This window comes from Odocoileus virginianus, chromosome 5, assembly GCF_023699985.2.
Source record: "Odocoileus virginianus isolate 20LAN1187 ecotype Illinois chromosome 5, Ovbor_1.2, whole genome shotgun sequence".
In the NCBI taxonomy this organism is placed as follows: domain Eukaryota; kingdom Metazoa; phylum Chordata; class Mammalia; order Artiodactyla; family Cervidae; genus Odocoileus; species Odocoileus virginianus.
This window is the reverse complement of record NC_069678.1, coordinates 88,241,932-88,256,168: the sequence shown is the minus strand read 5'-3', so window position 1 is coordinate 88,256,168 and position 14,237 is coordinate 88,241,932. Positions and strand designations below refer to the sequence as shown.

The following is a 14,237-nucleotide window of genomic DNA, read 5'->3' as shown; positions in this document are numbered from 1 at the left end:
AAGAGTCTAGAAAAACGAGTGAAGCCTCCTAAGTTTAGCGATGAAGTGGAGGAACAAGACAACAGGGAGCCAAGATACCTCGGTTTTAACCAAGACAGTGATGCAGCCAGATGAAGGGTTCACAAGAGATCATTCTGGAAGCCTGTGGAAGACAGCCTGGAAGGGTAAGCGAACAGAAGGGGTAGCAGAGGTTAAGCGAAGGGGGACAGCTGTCCAAGACAGAGGTGAGGAGAATCCAAACTAGGGGAGTGATGGGGCTTCCCTGGCAGTCCAGGGGTTAAGACTCTGTGCTCCCAATTAAAGCAGGCATGGGTTCAATCCCTGGTCAGGGAACTAAGATCCCGCATGCCACACAGCATAAATAAATCAAGTGACAGTGGACACGATGAGAGATGAATTCCAGAGAAAATAAAATGGGGGAAATGAGTGGCTCTAGCGACAACAGTGTGCTGGGGAGTGGTAGAAATGGGGAAAGGCAAAGTCAAGATCAACTCCCAAGATTAGGGCCTGAATGACAGAACAGATGGTCACATACCAATTTTGGACTGGACAGAGGGTGGGGAGAAGTGATCAGTTGGGTCTGAGGTACTGCCACGTAGCAATGTCTAGCAGGCACACATGTAGGCTGGAAGCTAAAAATGAAGTCTAGCGCAGGGGTTTCTGGTACACAGGTAATAGCTGCCTTTGCCTTTGCCTTTGAACCAGTTGGGCTGGTTCACGGCCCAACTCTGCTACTTACTGTGTGACTTTGGGGAAATTACTTAAGCTAAGTCTCCGGCTCCTATTTACAACGTGGAGGAAAGAAAATCAATCTTTTTAGGGTTGTTGTAAGGATTAGGGATAATTCATGTAAAGTATTTCAACACAGGGACTGGCATATAGTAGATGCTCAATAAAATCTTGGCCACAAGGCCAAAGGACGGACTCCTGAACGTCACCAATGTTTAGGGAACTAGTAAAAAGAAGAGATGCCATTGACGGGTGAATGGGTGACAGGACTGGGGAATTGGGAAGAGAATACAAAGGAGATGAACGTCACAGAAGCCAAAAGATAAAAGGTCTTAAGGAAAAGAGAATGGTCAGGATGTTTTCAGAGAAAACAAAGAAGGTAGGAAGGACTAGGGGAAGTATAGGATCCAGCAGCTAGAATTCACCAAGGACTCAGCAAGACTAGTTTCAGTGGACTGATGAGGTCAGGAGTCTGGCTTAAGGTGGGTCATGAAGGCAGGGGGAGAGGCTGGAGATGCAGAGAGGCAGCAGCACAGTGGACTTGAGTTGATGAATCTTGTTTGTTTGACGTAAGACAGGTTTTGAGCATGTCTGGAAGGAAAAAGGTCCTAGGAGAAAGAAGCTGAGGATCTGGGAGGAACACAAAGATGAAGCCTGGGTGGAGGGAAAGGCCTCGGATAACAGGGAGGAGGACATTCAGTTTCAGAGAAGGAGGATCTGATGTTAGGATGCGATGACTCAAGGGCCTTTTGGGCCATGTGGTCTCTCTTACAGCTACTCAACTCCACTGCTCTATGTCTGTGGAAGTAACCATTTGCTGTTGTTTAGATGCTAAGCTGTGTCTGACTCTTTTGCAACCCCATGGACTGTGGCCTGCCAGGCTCCTCTGTCCATGGGATTCTCCAGGCAAGAATACTGGGGTGGGTTGCCATTTCCTTCTCCAGGGGATCCTCCTGACCCAGGTTTAGGCAGACTCTTTTATCACTGAGCCTTCTGGGAAGCACCAAAGTAACCACAGATAGGACATAAATGGACAAGCAAGGCCGTGCTCCAAAAAACTTTATTTATGGACAATGAAATCTGAATTTCATCATTTTCATATATCATGAAATAATGTTCTTTTGAGTAAAAATAATTTTTAAATGTGAAAACCATTCTACAAAAACAGGCATCTGTTTCCCAAACCCTGAAAACCTGTGGGGATGGGGAGGGAGGGGCCCTGAGTCCTCTCATCTCCCCTGGGCTCCAGGTCTTTCTCTCAAAAGCCCAATCCCTAGTAGGATTTTGCACAGGAGTTTAAGTTCCCCAGACAAAGGTTCTCCTGCTCATTCACCCCTTTCCGTTCCCTAGGCCGCTCCGGAGGTGCTCCATAAATACCCAATGAACTGAACTATTGACCAGGCATTCTCATGTCTCAGGGCCTAGTTTTGAAGCCAATCACCACCAGATTTATTTTAAAACAGTGCACACACGTGCCACTTCCCTGCTCAAATGATAAAGTCCCAATTCCCTAGCCTTGCATTCAAACTCCTTCAAGGTCCCCTTCAGGCCAACAGCAGAGAACTGTTAAGGCCCACAAGGGACAGTACCTTCTTCCCTAACTACAACACTAGAGTCCCATTTGCCTGCCTTTGCTCTCTCTTTTCTCTCTCCTGGAAACGTCCAGTTCCTTTCTTCTCTGCTTTTCCCAGTTTCTTCCACCCAAGCTTTACCACCTCCAAGGCCCTCCACTATCATTCCATATCTATGTGACAGTGTCCTTCTCTGAATCCCAATAATATTTAACTATACCACTCACTTGACACTTAGCTTATGCAGTTAATTATCCTCTCATGCACATGTTCTGATTTCTCAAGACTGAAAACCTCTTTGGTACTTCGAGATAGAGATTTCAAAATGATCACTGACCAGGGACGAGAACCATGACTATGAATGCTCTAATTAAGGAGTCTGCAAGTCTCAGTCATAGAGTTTTATGACAGTGGTGAATGACAAGAGCAGAATTTCCTTCTTAAGATGCTACAGTAGTTGATAACTTCCTAAGTAACAAGTGAAATTAACTACCCATTACTGTCTCTCTGCCCTGCCAACCGCTGCTCTCATCTAGGTTTTCTTACTTGACCAATTCAAGCTTCCATTAAGTGTTCCTTCCTCAGGAACCTGTTCCCTGACCCATTCCTACTCCCTCCATGAATGAGAAGAGGTATCCTTATTTCAGGGACTTCCCAGTTGGCTCAGCGGTAAAGAATCTGCCTGCCCAGCAGGAGATGCAAGTTCGATCCTTGGGTCGGGAAGAACCCCCAGAGAAGGAAATGGGAACCTGCTCCAGTATTCTTGCCTGGGAAATCCCATGAAAGATTGGGTTGGGACGATCTCCTCGAAGAGGGCAGGGCATGGCCACCCATTCCAGTAATCTTGCCTGGAGAATCTCCATGGACAGAGCAGCCAGGCGGGCTACAGTCCATGGGGTCGCAAAGAGTCAGACACGACTGAGTGACTAAGCACAGCACGTGGCATTCTGTACGTCTTTATTTATTTTTTTTTTGTATGTCTTTAAAGCAAAGAATACCAGTAAGATTAAATAATTATGTAATTAAATAATTTACATAATCATCTATTTCGATGCTAGACACAGCAGTAGCTGGAGAACAGAAATCACCAGGTAGATATCTGTAAAGCTAAACAATGAACAGCTACTCTCCAGTGAGAATGTAGTAGGTTCACAGCCTCAGGCACCGGCCGCTGGAGAAGTGACTTAGATGTGCTACAAAAGTAAACCAACAGGACTCACAACTGAGGAAAGCAGGGGCAAGGGCTGTGAGCGACAAACGGACAGAGTGTCACGGAGGAGGGTCAGCCAGGTCAAACACAGCAGAGGTGACTGAGGAAGCGCTTCTTAGACTCAGCTCACAAGGTCAGAACCAGTCCAGCAAGACTGGCGTCACGGGAAGGGCAGGAGCCTAAGCCAGGACTTACCAGGCTGAGGAGCTGGAGAAAAAGGAGGAGATGGGGATAATGAATATAACTACTCTTACACAAAATAGCAGAGGGGAGAGACAGGGGACAGGACACAGGCTGAGCAAGGTATGTGGATTTAACGGTGGGACACATCACTGTCAAAGCAAGTGCTCCCCAATACTACACTGAATAAACCTGTGATCTCACCCTATCTGGAAGAAGGCAGTAAATGCAAGTGCCAAGACTGTCTTTCAGAATCGTTTTTAAACAGCATCAAATTTCACAAAAAGGGAAAACAAACCACCTCAAACTGGATTAGAGCAGGAAGTTGCAAAAAATCTCGTTACTCAGCAGAGGTATTGCAACATTTGGTACATCTAAATACAATTAAAGTTTATCACGCATGTACGCATTCAAAACAAGTTCCAGAGATTATATTGTCCCCGGAGATAGGAATACAGAAAAAATGGCTCCTGCTCTCTAGAAGCTCAGTTGAGAGGAGACCCAAACAGATGAGAACAGGGTATGAGAAAATGTACAGATGTTAGAGTATAGGGAAATACAGAGAAAAAGACTAAGAAAAACTCAGGAGGAGAAGGGGATGACAGAGGATGAGACAGTTGGATGGCATCACCAACTTGATGGACATGAATTTGAACAAGCTCCGGGAGTTGGTAATAAACAAAGAAGGCTGGCGTGCTGCAGTCCTGGGGTCGCCAAGAGGCAGACATGACTGAGCAACTGAACTGACCGAAGAAAAACTCAAGGTTGGGGATGACTACGAACAACTTCTCAAAGGAGGTGATGCCCAACCTGAATTTAAAGAACTTGAGGAATACATAATTAACTGGCCTGTCGAAATTAACCAGAGTAGGGGACTTCCCTGGTGGTGCAATAGATAAGAATCTGCCCGCCAATGCAGGGGACACAGGTTCGATTGCTGCTGGTCTGGGAAGATTCCACATCCAGCAGAGCAACTAAGGCCGAGCGCCTGGAGCCGGTGCTTCACAACAAGAGAAGCCACTGCAGTGAGAAGCCTGTGCACAACTAAAGAGGAGCCCCCACTCTCCGCAACTAGAGAAACGCCTGTGTGCAGCAAAGAGGAGCCGGTGCAGCCAAAAACAAATAAACAGGTTTTAAAATTTACAAAAAATTTTTAAAGAAATTAACTAGAGTACCTGTAATATGAACATGTCACCAAAGATTCCATTGGGAAACATATTTCTCCAAAAGAGCTTAAGCACTGCATCACTTAAACAGCTGACGATTAAGGAGTTAGGGAGCTCAGATACAGCACTGGTTGGGATCAATGAGGATGGGGTCTAATGTTTCATAAAGGGCAGGAGGCATAAAAGTTTTCAGATGTTGATTTATAACGTGTTCTGAGCTGTTCTAGAATACAGAAATATTTAACAAAGATGACTGCCCTGGTAAGTCAACAGAAGCAGAGAAGGAAAGGTGAAATGAGATAAGCAAAAATGAAAAAAATTAAACACTGGAATTCTAAGAGACAAAAGCTTCAAAAAAAATTCAGAAGTGGGACTTCCCTAGTGTCCAGTGGTTAAGATGCCACTGCAGGTGGCGCAGGTTCAATCCCTGGTCAGGGAACTAGGCTCCCCACGTGGTGCATGGGAAAAAAAAAAATCAAGAGAAAAAAAGCTGAGTTTCTGCTGGAGGAAAAAGAAATGAGTCCAGCAGAATTAGATCCCACACACACTAACAGCGCCATTCTCGGTAAGGAAAGGGAGTCTCTGATTCTGAACACCAAGCACCTGAACATACTTATAAATCAATGCTCGGCCTGGCTATTACGGCTGGCGGAGCTGCCCCTTCCTCCCCATCCCTCTCCCCAGCACCAACTCTGTCCCCACACTGTCGGTGATCTCCTCTCTCCCACTCCATCATCTGCAACCAAAGAGCTCAAAGGAGAAATGGAAGAGCTCTGCACTGCCCGCCACACAGCTGAATTCACACACAGTCCCCACGCCTCAACCCTGTACCCTTAGGGAACCAGCCACCCTGCTGCCCTTCACATCTCAGCCCTTCTCACAGCTAATGGCTTTCAGTGTACGATTCTTGCCTCAGATTATTACAAAAATACAAAACTATCAGAATCCTGAACACAGTGCCCGGTACATAGCAGGCACTCAACAGATGCCAGCCACCTAACCCTCTTGCCACTGCCAGCAAAACAGGAGTCCTCATTCTTTAGCCGTAAGAGCCCTCAGCTTATGATTAAGTAAGTCATGGGGATGCAGTGTACAGCACTGTAACTACAGTTAATAGATGTGTATTGTCTATCTGAAAGTAGCTGGCAGGGTAGATTTTAAAAGTTCTTATCACGAGAAAAAAAATGGTAGCTAGACTTACTATGGTGATTATTTTGTAATATATGCAAATACGGAATCACTATGTTACACGTCAATTTTATCTCAATTGTAAAAAGTTAAAAACAATATTTAAAAAGAGTCCCAGCTTCGCCTGGTACCCTAGCTGCCCACCATGGAAGGAACTTTTGGGGGCACACTAGAGCCTGGGAACCGCAACAACTCAAACCTGCACGCCTTAGAGCCCATGCTCCACAGCAAGAGAAGTCCCCACAAGGACAAGCCCGTGTACTGCAGCAAAGAGGAGCTCCTCGCAACTCCAAAACTAGAGAAAGCCTGAGCACAGCAGCAAAGATCCAGTGCTGCCAGAAGTAAATTTAAAAAAAAAGAAAGAAAAAAGAACCACGTGGGCCTTCGAGGGAGGGAAAGGAAACGGACATTCACCAAACAACCACCAGGCACCAGACACGATCCTGAACGTTTTATGTGTCCCCTGTTGTGTATGTATAAATGAGTAAATCGCATTTCACCTTCACGAAAAGCGACAGGATATTTTAATTTCAATTTTACAAAAGACGACGCGGAGCAGCTTGCCCAAGGCCACTCAGTATATACCAGAACAAAGATGGAACCTAGGTCTAACTTATCCCTGTGCACATCACGGAGCAAACTTTAAGAATAAGCTAGATTTAAATAAGAGAAAAACATGAACATTCAGATTCTTTCTCCTATGTCCTACATCGAAATTTTAGCAATACTCAACAGGTACAGCCTACGTATGATGTAAATCTGAGAACTGTCATTCCTGGAGCATTATGCTGGAAAACCAGTAAGAACGTAAAGTCACTCTGGTCTCTCTTCCAAGCCAGTGGGCCTCAGTGATTGAAATGCTGATGGCCAAAGAGAAGTATGTGACATGCACGCCGGCATGCGGAGAGCGCTCAACTGGCTTCATCTGCTGGTAAGGGAAAATGCTTCCAACCCTGGTTTCCTACTGAACCCAGTGCCTCCAGCCTCAGCGGTCTTCCTTCCCCAGAGTCCCTCAGGGCAGGGATTATTTCTTTGTCCTTCCTGATATTTGACAAACGCTGATGATACTCAATAAGTAAAAGCTTATGGAAAGAATGAACAGATCCTCAACACTAGCATTTCAAGCAGAAACTGTCTGTCCTAGTTCTGCAGGGCAATTCTGTAAAGGAATATAATCACTGTGCAAAGACTAAAAGTGGGCGGGTCTCCTCCGCAGAGTCAGCAATAACCTGGTTCGCCTGAGAGGATCCTCACATTGCCTAAGGGATTGATAATGAGCAATGAGATTGGAACTGGGTCCCCAAGGTAAAGGGCACATTGCAAAAAGGCTCTGAAACACTGGAGTCAAATTTTCCCCCTTATTCTGTATTTTAAAATTTGTCACACTTAAATAAAAAAAAGATCACTTGGAATGTCACTGACCAATGTAGCAAGCAACCCAATTCATTAAGCATCCCTGTAGCTGTGCTTCTTGGTAGAAAAATATATTTTCTCCCAATCAGTGCTCTGGAACACTCTGGTGCATCATAAAGAGCATATTTGGTATGTAACTCCTGGGTTTCTTCACCCTTCTTGGCCAACCATGCATTAGAGAAGTGCAAGGTCAGTTTGGGGGTGCGGGGAGACACATTCACTGATATGGTTCAGAGGAAGATGAACAAGTAACCCGGCAGTCCTGAAAAGGTCTTGAGAAGGGCACAGATGTAAAAGAAAGTTTGGGGAACCAGTGACTGCATGAACTGATGAAAGGAAACAGCTGCTAAGAAACCAGGAGTAAAAAGGTATTAAAGGAGCAATTCTTAAGAATGCTGACCCTGAGAATGACAGGTTCTCATTCTGACAGATTAGAGTGACAATGTTTTGATTCTCGAGTTTCTAAATCATTGACTCGATGAACTTAAGTCTTAGCAAACTCCAGGAGACAGTGAAGGACAGGGAAGCCTGGTAAGCTGCCATCCATGGGGTTGCAGAGTTAGACACAACTTGGCAACTAAACAACGAGTCAACAGGCAGACAGCAGTAAAGTAGCAAGTACAAGAATAAGACAGGTGCACTTTGAATGGGAATGACCAGTGGCCCCGTGGAAAAAGTCAGGATCTGTAGCAAGGTTCTGGCTGGTTTATTTTTGCACAAAACAAGCACAAGGGAGAAAAAAATGAAGTAATAGGTAAGCCAACCACACACTATAGCAAACAATGGAACAATTTAAGGTAAACAAGAAAATCAAGCCAAAATCTGACTCAGAAAATAAGCTGTTTAGGAAGCCAAGAAGACTTAGCTATCCAATGATTTGATTTCTTAAGAGTAACACCTGGGTATAGAGATAGAGAAAAAGACCACAATTTTTTGTCATGTTTTTTTTTTAAAGGTGGAAGTAGGGGCAATGTAAAGAAATCATGAAGAGTGCTATCAGAGAGTCATAAACATTGGCCTCTTCATACCAATTAAATGGATTTAAAGACCAAGAAATAAAATAACACCACTGTTACAACAAAAGCTACAGTTATGATGGTGCTCCAGGAAGGTGAGTCTACTGAATGTCTGGTCATTTAGCACAATTTTCAAAGGGTGAAAGCCACTGCTGCTTCTCCCTCAATCCCCAACCAACCCCACACCTAATGATTTCAATAAGGTTCTAGAACTTTCCATGTAGGTCTCATGGATAGAATGGGAAAACATGGTGGGAGGAAAAGAAAGTACAGTGAGCTAAATCCATGGGGGACTGAACAAGGTACTTGTCTTATTCAACACAATTATCAAGGATCAAAAGACATGAATGGTAAACCAAGCTTGCAAGTAGTTTGGAGTGGAAAAGTGACAGCTCATATCACTGGTTGCATAATCCTCCCTTCCCTACCATCTCCTCCTTTTATGCCTAGATCAGCATTTCCCAAAATGTGTTCCACAAAACACTGACCATGGAAATAAGACCTGAAAAAATGGTTTCCCAAGTTCAAAATATTTGGAGAATTCTGCATTTCCTTCCTTCTTATTGTTATCAAAGGCTCTTGAGAAATCTCATATTAATAAACAAATCTCTGTCTTGATTTAACATAAATGTTTCCCAAACACCTGCTCTTGAAAAAACTCTCACACAGTAATCATTAACTGAGGATGGCCCAAAGCTTAGGCCCTAAGCCATGTTCAGATTTCCTCTGCTAACAAAATGATCCAATCCCCTTACTTACTACTGCCTCATCACTTTTCTTCCTCCAACTACCCTATTAAAAAAAAAAGAGGGAGAAAACTTGATGCTTCCTGCCTCCCACTCATTTCTCCATCATTTGAAATCTGGCCTCAGCCTCCAGTGAACGTGTTCCCATGAGGTGATCAATTGCACAAGCAGCGGAACTAATGGCTCATCTTCAGCTCCTCGATCCCTCTTCAGGGTCACAAAAGAATATCCATGTTTCTTAAATCTCTCTTCCCTCAGCTTCCACAACACTGTGTTCTAGCCATCTCTGGGACTATGTGATCTCTGGTTCCTCCTTCTCTTTCTAACCCTTAAATTCTCAGAACAATTCTCACTTCTTCTCTCTTGGGTTATCTGCACCTTCATGGATCCACAATTCTCATCCCACACCCCTTCCTTGACCTCAAATCCACATTTACAGACAGCTTCTCAACTTGTTCACTTTACTTTTCTCCAAGGACTATACATTCAATATACTCCAACCAGTTCACCAGTTTCCTCACCAAATATTCTCCTCTTCCTGTCCTCTTGATTCCTGTTATGGAATCACCGTTCCTGGAGGGCAAGGAGGACAGGAGAGTCAGCCGCTTTCCCCTCAGCCTGCACAGAGCACTCTGAAGAGGCCTCCAAGTACCTATCACAGTGGACATGAACTACTTAACTCACTACTGAGATCTGAAGCTCCATGACTCATCTGTGTGGCCACTGCGCTAAGAGACAGAAGACACTTAACAAGCTTAGAAAAACAGATAAATCCTTTGAATCAGACTCAATTTACCACTCATTCTCCAAACTTCAATAATAAACCACATTCTCTTAAACTTCAACAAAAGCTCTGGCTTCTTTCCACGTTAACCTTCATCAGACTCAAAGGAAATCCCAAAACTAAACTGAAACCATCTCCTAACTGGGCAAGCAAGCTGCCAAGGCTACCAGAGCAACATTTCTAAAATGCCACTCTAACACATCACTCCTTGGCTCAGACACCTCGTGTACCTCCAGAACACAGTCCAGACCCTCTGCACGCTATCACTGCCTTCCACGTCTGGATGTCTGCTATCTTTCCATCCTTCTCTTCTACAGCTCCCTGTGTTCTAGTCTAGGGGTAGTCCAGGAAACCCAACGCCTGTTTTCTCCTGCAAGTAAAATTTTATTGGAATACAGCTAAATGACATTTGGGGCCAAACAATGAATTATTTGTTGTAGGGGGCTGTCCTGTGTACTAGAATGTTTAATAGGATCTTTGGACTCTACCCAATAGATTCCAGTAACATTTCCCCAAGGTGACAACCAAAAATGTCCTCAGATGTTGCTAAATGTCTCCTGGGGGACAAAACTATCCCCAGCTAAGAAATACCAGTCTAGAGATTTTCAAGCGTCAGTTAACAGTAAGATGTCATTGCTAATAAAATACAGACCATATAGTAATTGTAGTACAGTGTCCAGATGAAGAGATAAGAGTCGCACGGTATTCGGTGCCAGCTGACTCACACTTGTGAGACTGTGTTCAATTACAAATTTTAAGGACTCTGGAAAACTGGAACTCATACAATCAAAAGTGACCAGGATGATGAGAAACTAGGGGAAGATGTCATAAGAGGGACACTAAAGTCAGTGGAGAAGATGTAGAGAAACCCACGACCTTTAACTACCTTGATGGGTTGCCCTCTGTGGAAGGAAGGTTTAGCTCACTGCTCAGAAAGGACGATCTAGAACCAGCGGGCAGCAGCTGCAGGAAGGCAGATTCTTGGCTTCATATAAGCCAAAGCTTTCTAACAATCAGAGCTGGCCAACAAACTTTGTATTAGGCTGAATTGTGGAACACTGTGCTCTCATCATCCTGGAGGTATTCAAGCAGAGACCAGAGGAACTGTTGCCCAGAGAGATTCCTGCATGAGGTGGGAGGTATGACACGATGGTCTCACTAGGTCTCCCTTCCAGCTCTGAGATTCTAAGCCTAGCAAAGGAAAGCCATATGCCACGAATAATCAAATTCTACAGTTTCAAGACCTGAATTACAGTAAAAGAGAAAAATATTTTGCGAAACGATTTACCCGATGGCTGTTTAGCAACATCTGACAGTTAGTCCCGGCATTGCAACTACCAGGGATCTTCGAGTTGACCTGCAATTAGTTCCTGGAAAATGTATATCACTACCTTTAAACCACATCTTTTACTCTGCTAATTATCACCACTTTGTATCATGCTTTACCGTTTTCAAAGCTTTGTAATAATGAGTTACCTTATGCACACTATCTAAATATGAGCATGAAAACTTTTAGATATACTGCCTCTTGCTTGAGTTTCTTACAAAAGAAAGCTAGCCTTTATTATCCACTACACATTCACTAATAAAGCACACTCCAGTAAACACTCATTTCTCCAAAACAAAGCATTTTTACACAACGCAGTTATTTCCGCATCAGAGACATGAATTTACCTCCATGAAATGTCTATTTTATTTATGATCTGAGGAGGAAATTTGGAAAAGTAGCAGTTTAGCTTTCCCAGATTTCAACGTAGCCATACACACTGAAAGTTTCAGAAAAGAGTCACAATAAAACATGAAGCATACACCGTTAAGGAAAGCCACTGTAGGTCCTAATTCCAGGGGCTCTGATACTCCCCGGCTGAAACTGCCATCTAGTGTGGTTTAAGGACCCTCCCCACAGCCAAACCGGGCCCTCACCCACTGCTTTACTTACTTCTTTACGTTTTGTTTCTGGACATTCAGACTGCAGAGTGAGAGTTGCACCTTCAATATTTCTTGGCATGGGCGTGGAACCAGGGTTTATTGTTAAATGGATCTGATCTGGTGAGATAATGTGTTGCACATAACCCTGGGACATTGCTTCATGATCTATTAGATGAAAGCCCTCTTCACCCCCTACTAGAAAAGGCAAGTGTTCTCCGCACTGTCCATCGTCATCTTCATCCTCCAAAGTGCCAGGGTCCTGCTCGATAAGAACAGTCGTCCTATCGTAAACAGTTCCAGATGAGGAAGGCACCAGTCCGTTCTTCTCCACAAACCTGAGCATCTTGTCATCGGGGGTCAGCTCATCTTCCTCTACCTCAAAGTAGCTGATGCTGTCGTCTGGACTGTGGTCCCCCATGGTTCAGTTGTGCTCAGCCCAATTGTGAGAAATGGAAAGGTAGTGACCTGTCTACAAGAGAACAAAGCCAGAATCAGAGTCATACCACAGGACCCAGGGACCTCACCTCCACAGCAGTCACAAGACTCTTTTTTCCTCGCCATATAAGAGCAGGCCAGAGTAATGAAAAACATCTTCTTTGGGAATTTTTTCTTTAAGTTGAAAACTATCAAGTCATTTTGAAGGAAAAACAATGCCTTTTTTAAAAAAATGGAAGTAATGGGAATTCCCAGTGGTTAGGACTGCAGAGCGCCCAGGTTCAATCTGTGGTCTGGGAACTAAGATCCTACAAGCCCCTTAGTGCGGCCAGAGAAATTTTTTAAATAAATAAATTAAATAAAAATTTTAAATGGAAGTAATAAGTAGCAGCTCATAAGACCTTTCAAATGTGCCTTACTGCCAAACACTGTGACGGTTAGTCAAAATACTTAAGGGGAAACAGGGACAAACTGTTTCAGGGTTGAGTTGTTATAAATCTTAAAGAAAGGAAACTCCAAATGAAACAGTGAGGCAGTGAGTCTATGGTGGAAGAAGCAGGACTTTGAAGGTAGGGTCACCTAGCCACAAATCCTGGCTTTCCTACTTACTGCCTGGATAACTTTCTGTGCCTTACTTTTCACTTACGTAGGGTGGGACTGGTAATTCCTGTTCTCACAAAACTGTTATGCAGAGTAAAAGACATAAGGTATGTTAAAACGCAATGTCTGACTACAGCAAAGAATCAAGGGTGAATCTGTTCTCTCCATCCCAGAACAGATGTTTCAGTTTCCAGGTAGTGGAGCTGACCCCTAATCAGGCATATCTAATGAGATCACTTTATCTATTTATCTCCTAAAACAATCTGGTGTCCACTAGAAGCTAAGTTTTATAGGGTGCTCTCTGAAATGAGGGAATGATGAGTCTTATTTTCGTCCCTAGGCATAAGGAGTTCAGGAGATGTCAGTTAAATGAATGAAAGACTTGCAGATAAACCCTCTTGGAAGGATATACTCTCTTGGGAAAAATACCAGACTTGAAGTATTCCTGTTCTGGAATAGTGATTCTTCTTTTACCTGCAAACACACCAGTTCCACAAACGCGGGTTTGGCAAACAGAATAGAGAATTTACAAATAATTAGTACATCACTTTTAGTTTTCAGTCTGGTTTTGCACTTTATCTTTCTCTTCTGCTTCTGATCAGAAAGTGAACCTTTACTCGGCAGGGCGGCTAGACACAGTGGTAGTCACCATAGACAGGCCAGGGGATCTGATCCGGGAGGAACCGGCCCGACCCCTTGCCCTGGCTTACGCAACCCGGTAGATGCACATTTCGCTGCATCTGAGAGGAGAGATAAGAGCACCGGGGGCCCCACTGGGCTGCCCCAACACCACAGGCGGCAACGCGGAGACCAACTGTCCGGAACAAACAAGACCAGGAGCTTTGAGGGTGGCAAACGAGTACAAACGGAGCACCCTTAAGACGAGACTGGGAAAAGGAACCTGTCTGGGATAGTCCCCCGTCAAAGGCTACAGGAAAAAACCCGAAGTCAGGCTGGGGGGTTCCAAGCCGGGAGAAGAGGGGCAGGGTCCGGATCTCCATGGAAACAGGGGAGGGGGCTGGATACTCATCCCCATGGAAACGGAGGAGGGGTGGGGTCCCTACGGTAACCGGTCTGGGGTCCCTACTGGAAAATGCTTCAGAAGGAAGCCTAAGTCCCGTGCCTCCCGGGAAGTCCCCAGCCCAGGCCGCGTCTAGTTTCGCCTTTTACCTCCGCGGTTCCCGGCAACGGCGGCGGCGGCAGCAGCTTCTCCCCTCCCCAGCGGCACCATGATTGCCCCCACCTTCCCCGAACGTCACTTCCGCTTCCG

General features: G+C 44.7%; 1 protein-coding gene across 3 annotated transcripts in view; it reads right to left on the bottom strand.

Moving 5' to 3' along the window:
- Positions 1-14,226, bottom strand: part of MTF1 (metal regulatory transcription factor 1) — a 36,655-nt gene extending 22,429 nt beyond the window's left edge. For all 3 annotated transcript variants that reach the window (XM_020880294.2, XM_020880295.2, XM_070468379.1), the window contains exons 1-2: positions 14,138-14,226; positions 11,943-12,401 (exon numbers count right to left, since the gene is read on the bottom strand). In XM_020880294.2, the coding sequence (XP_020735953.2) occupies positions 11,943-12,350 (408 nt within the window). In that variant the 5' untranslated portion in view covers positions 12,351-12,401; positions 14,138-14,226. The remainder of the gene's footprint in view (positions 1-11,942; positions 12,402-14,137) is intronic.
- Positions 14,227-14,237: the final 11 nt, after the last annotated feature.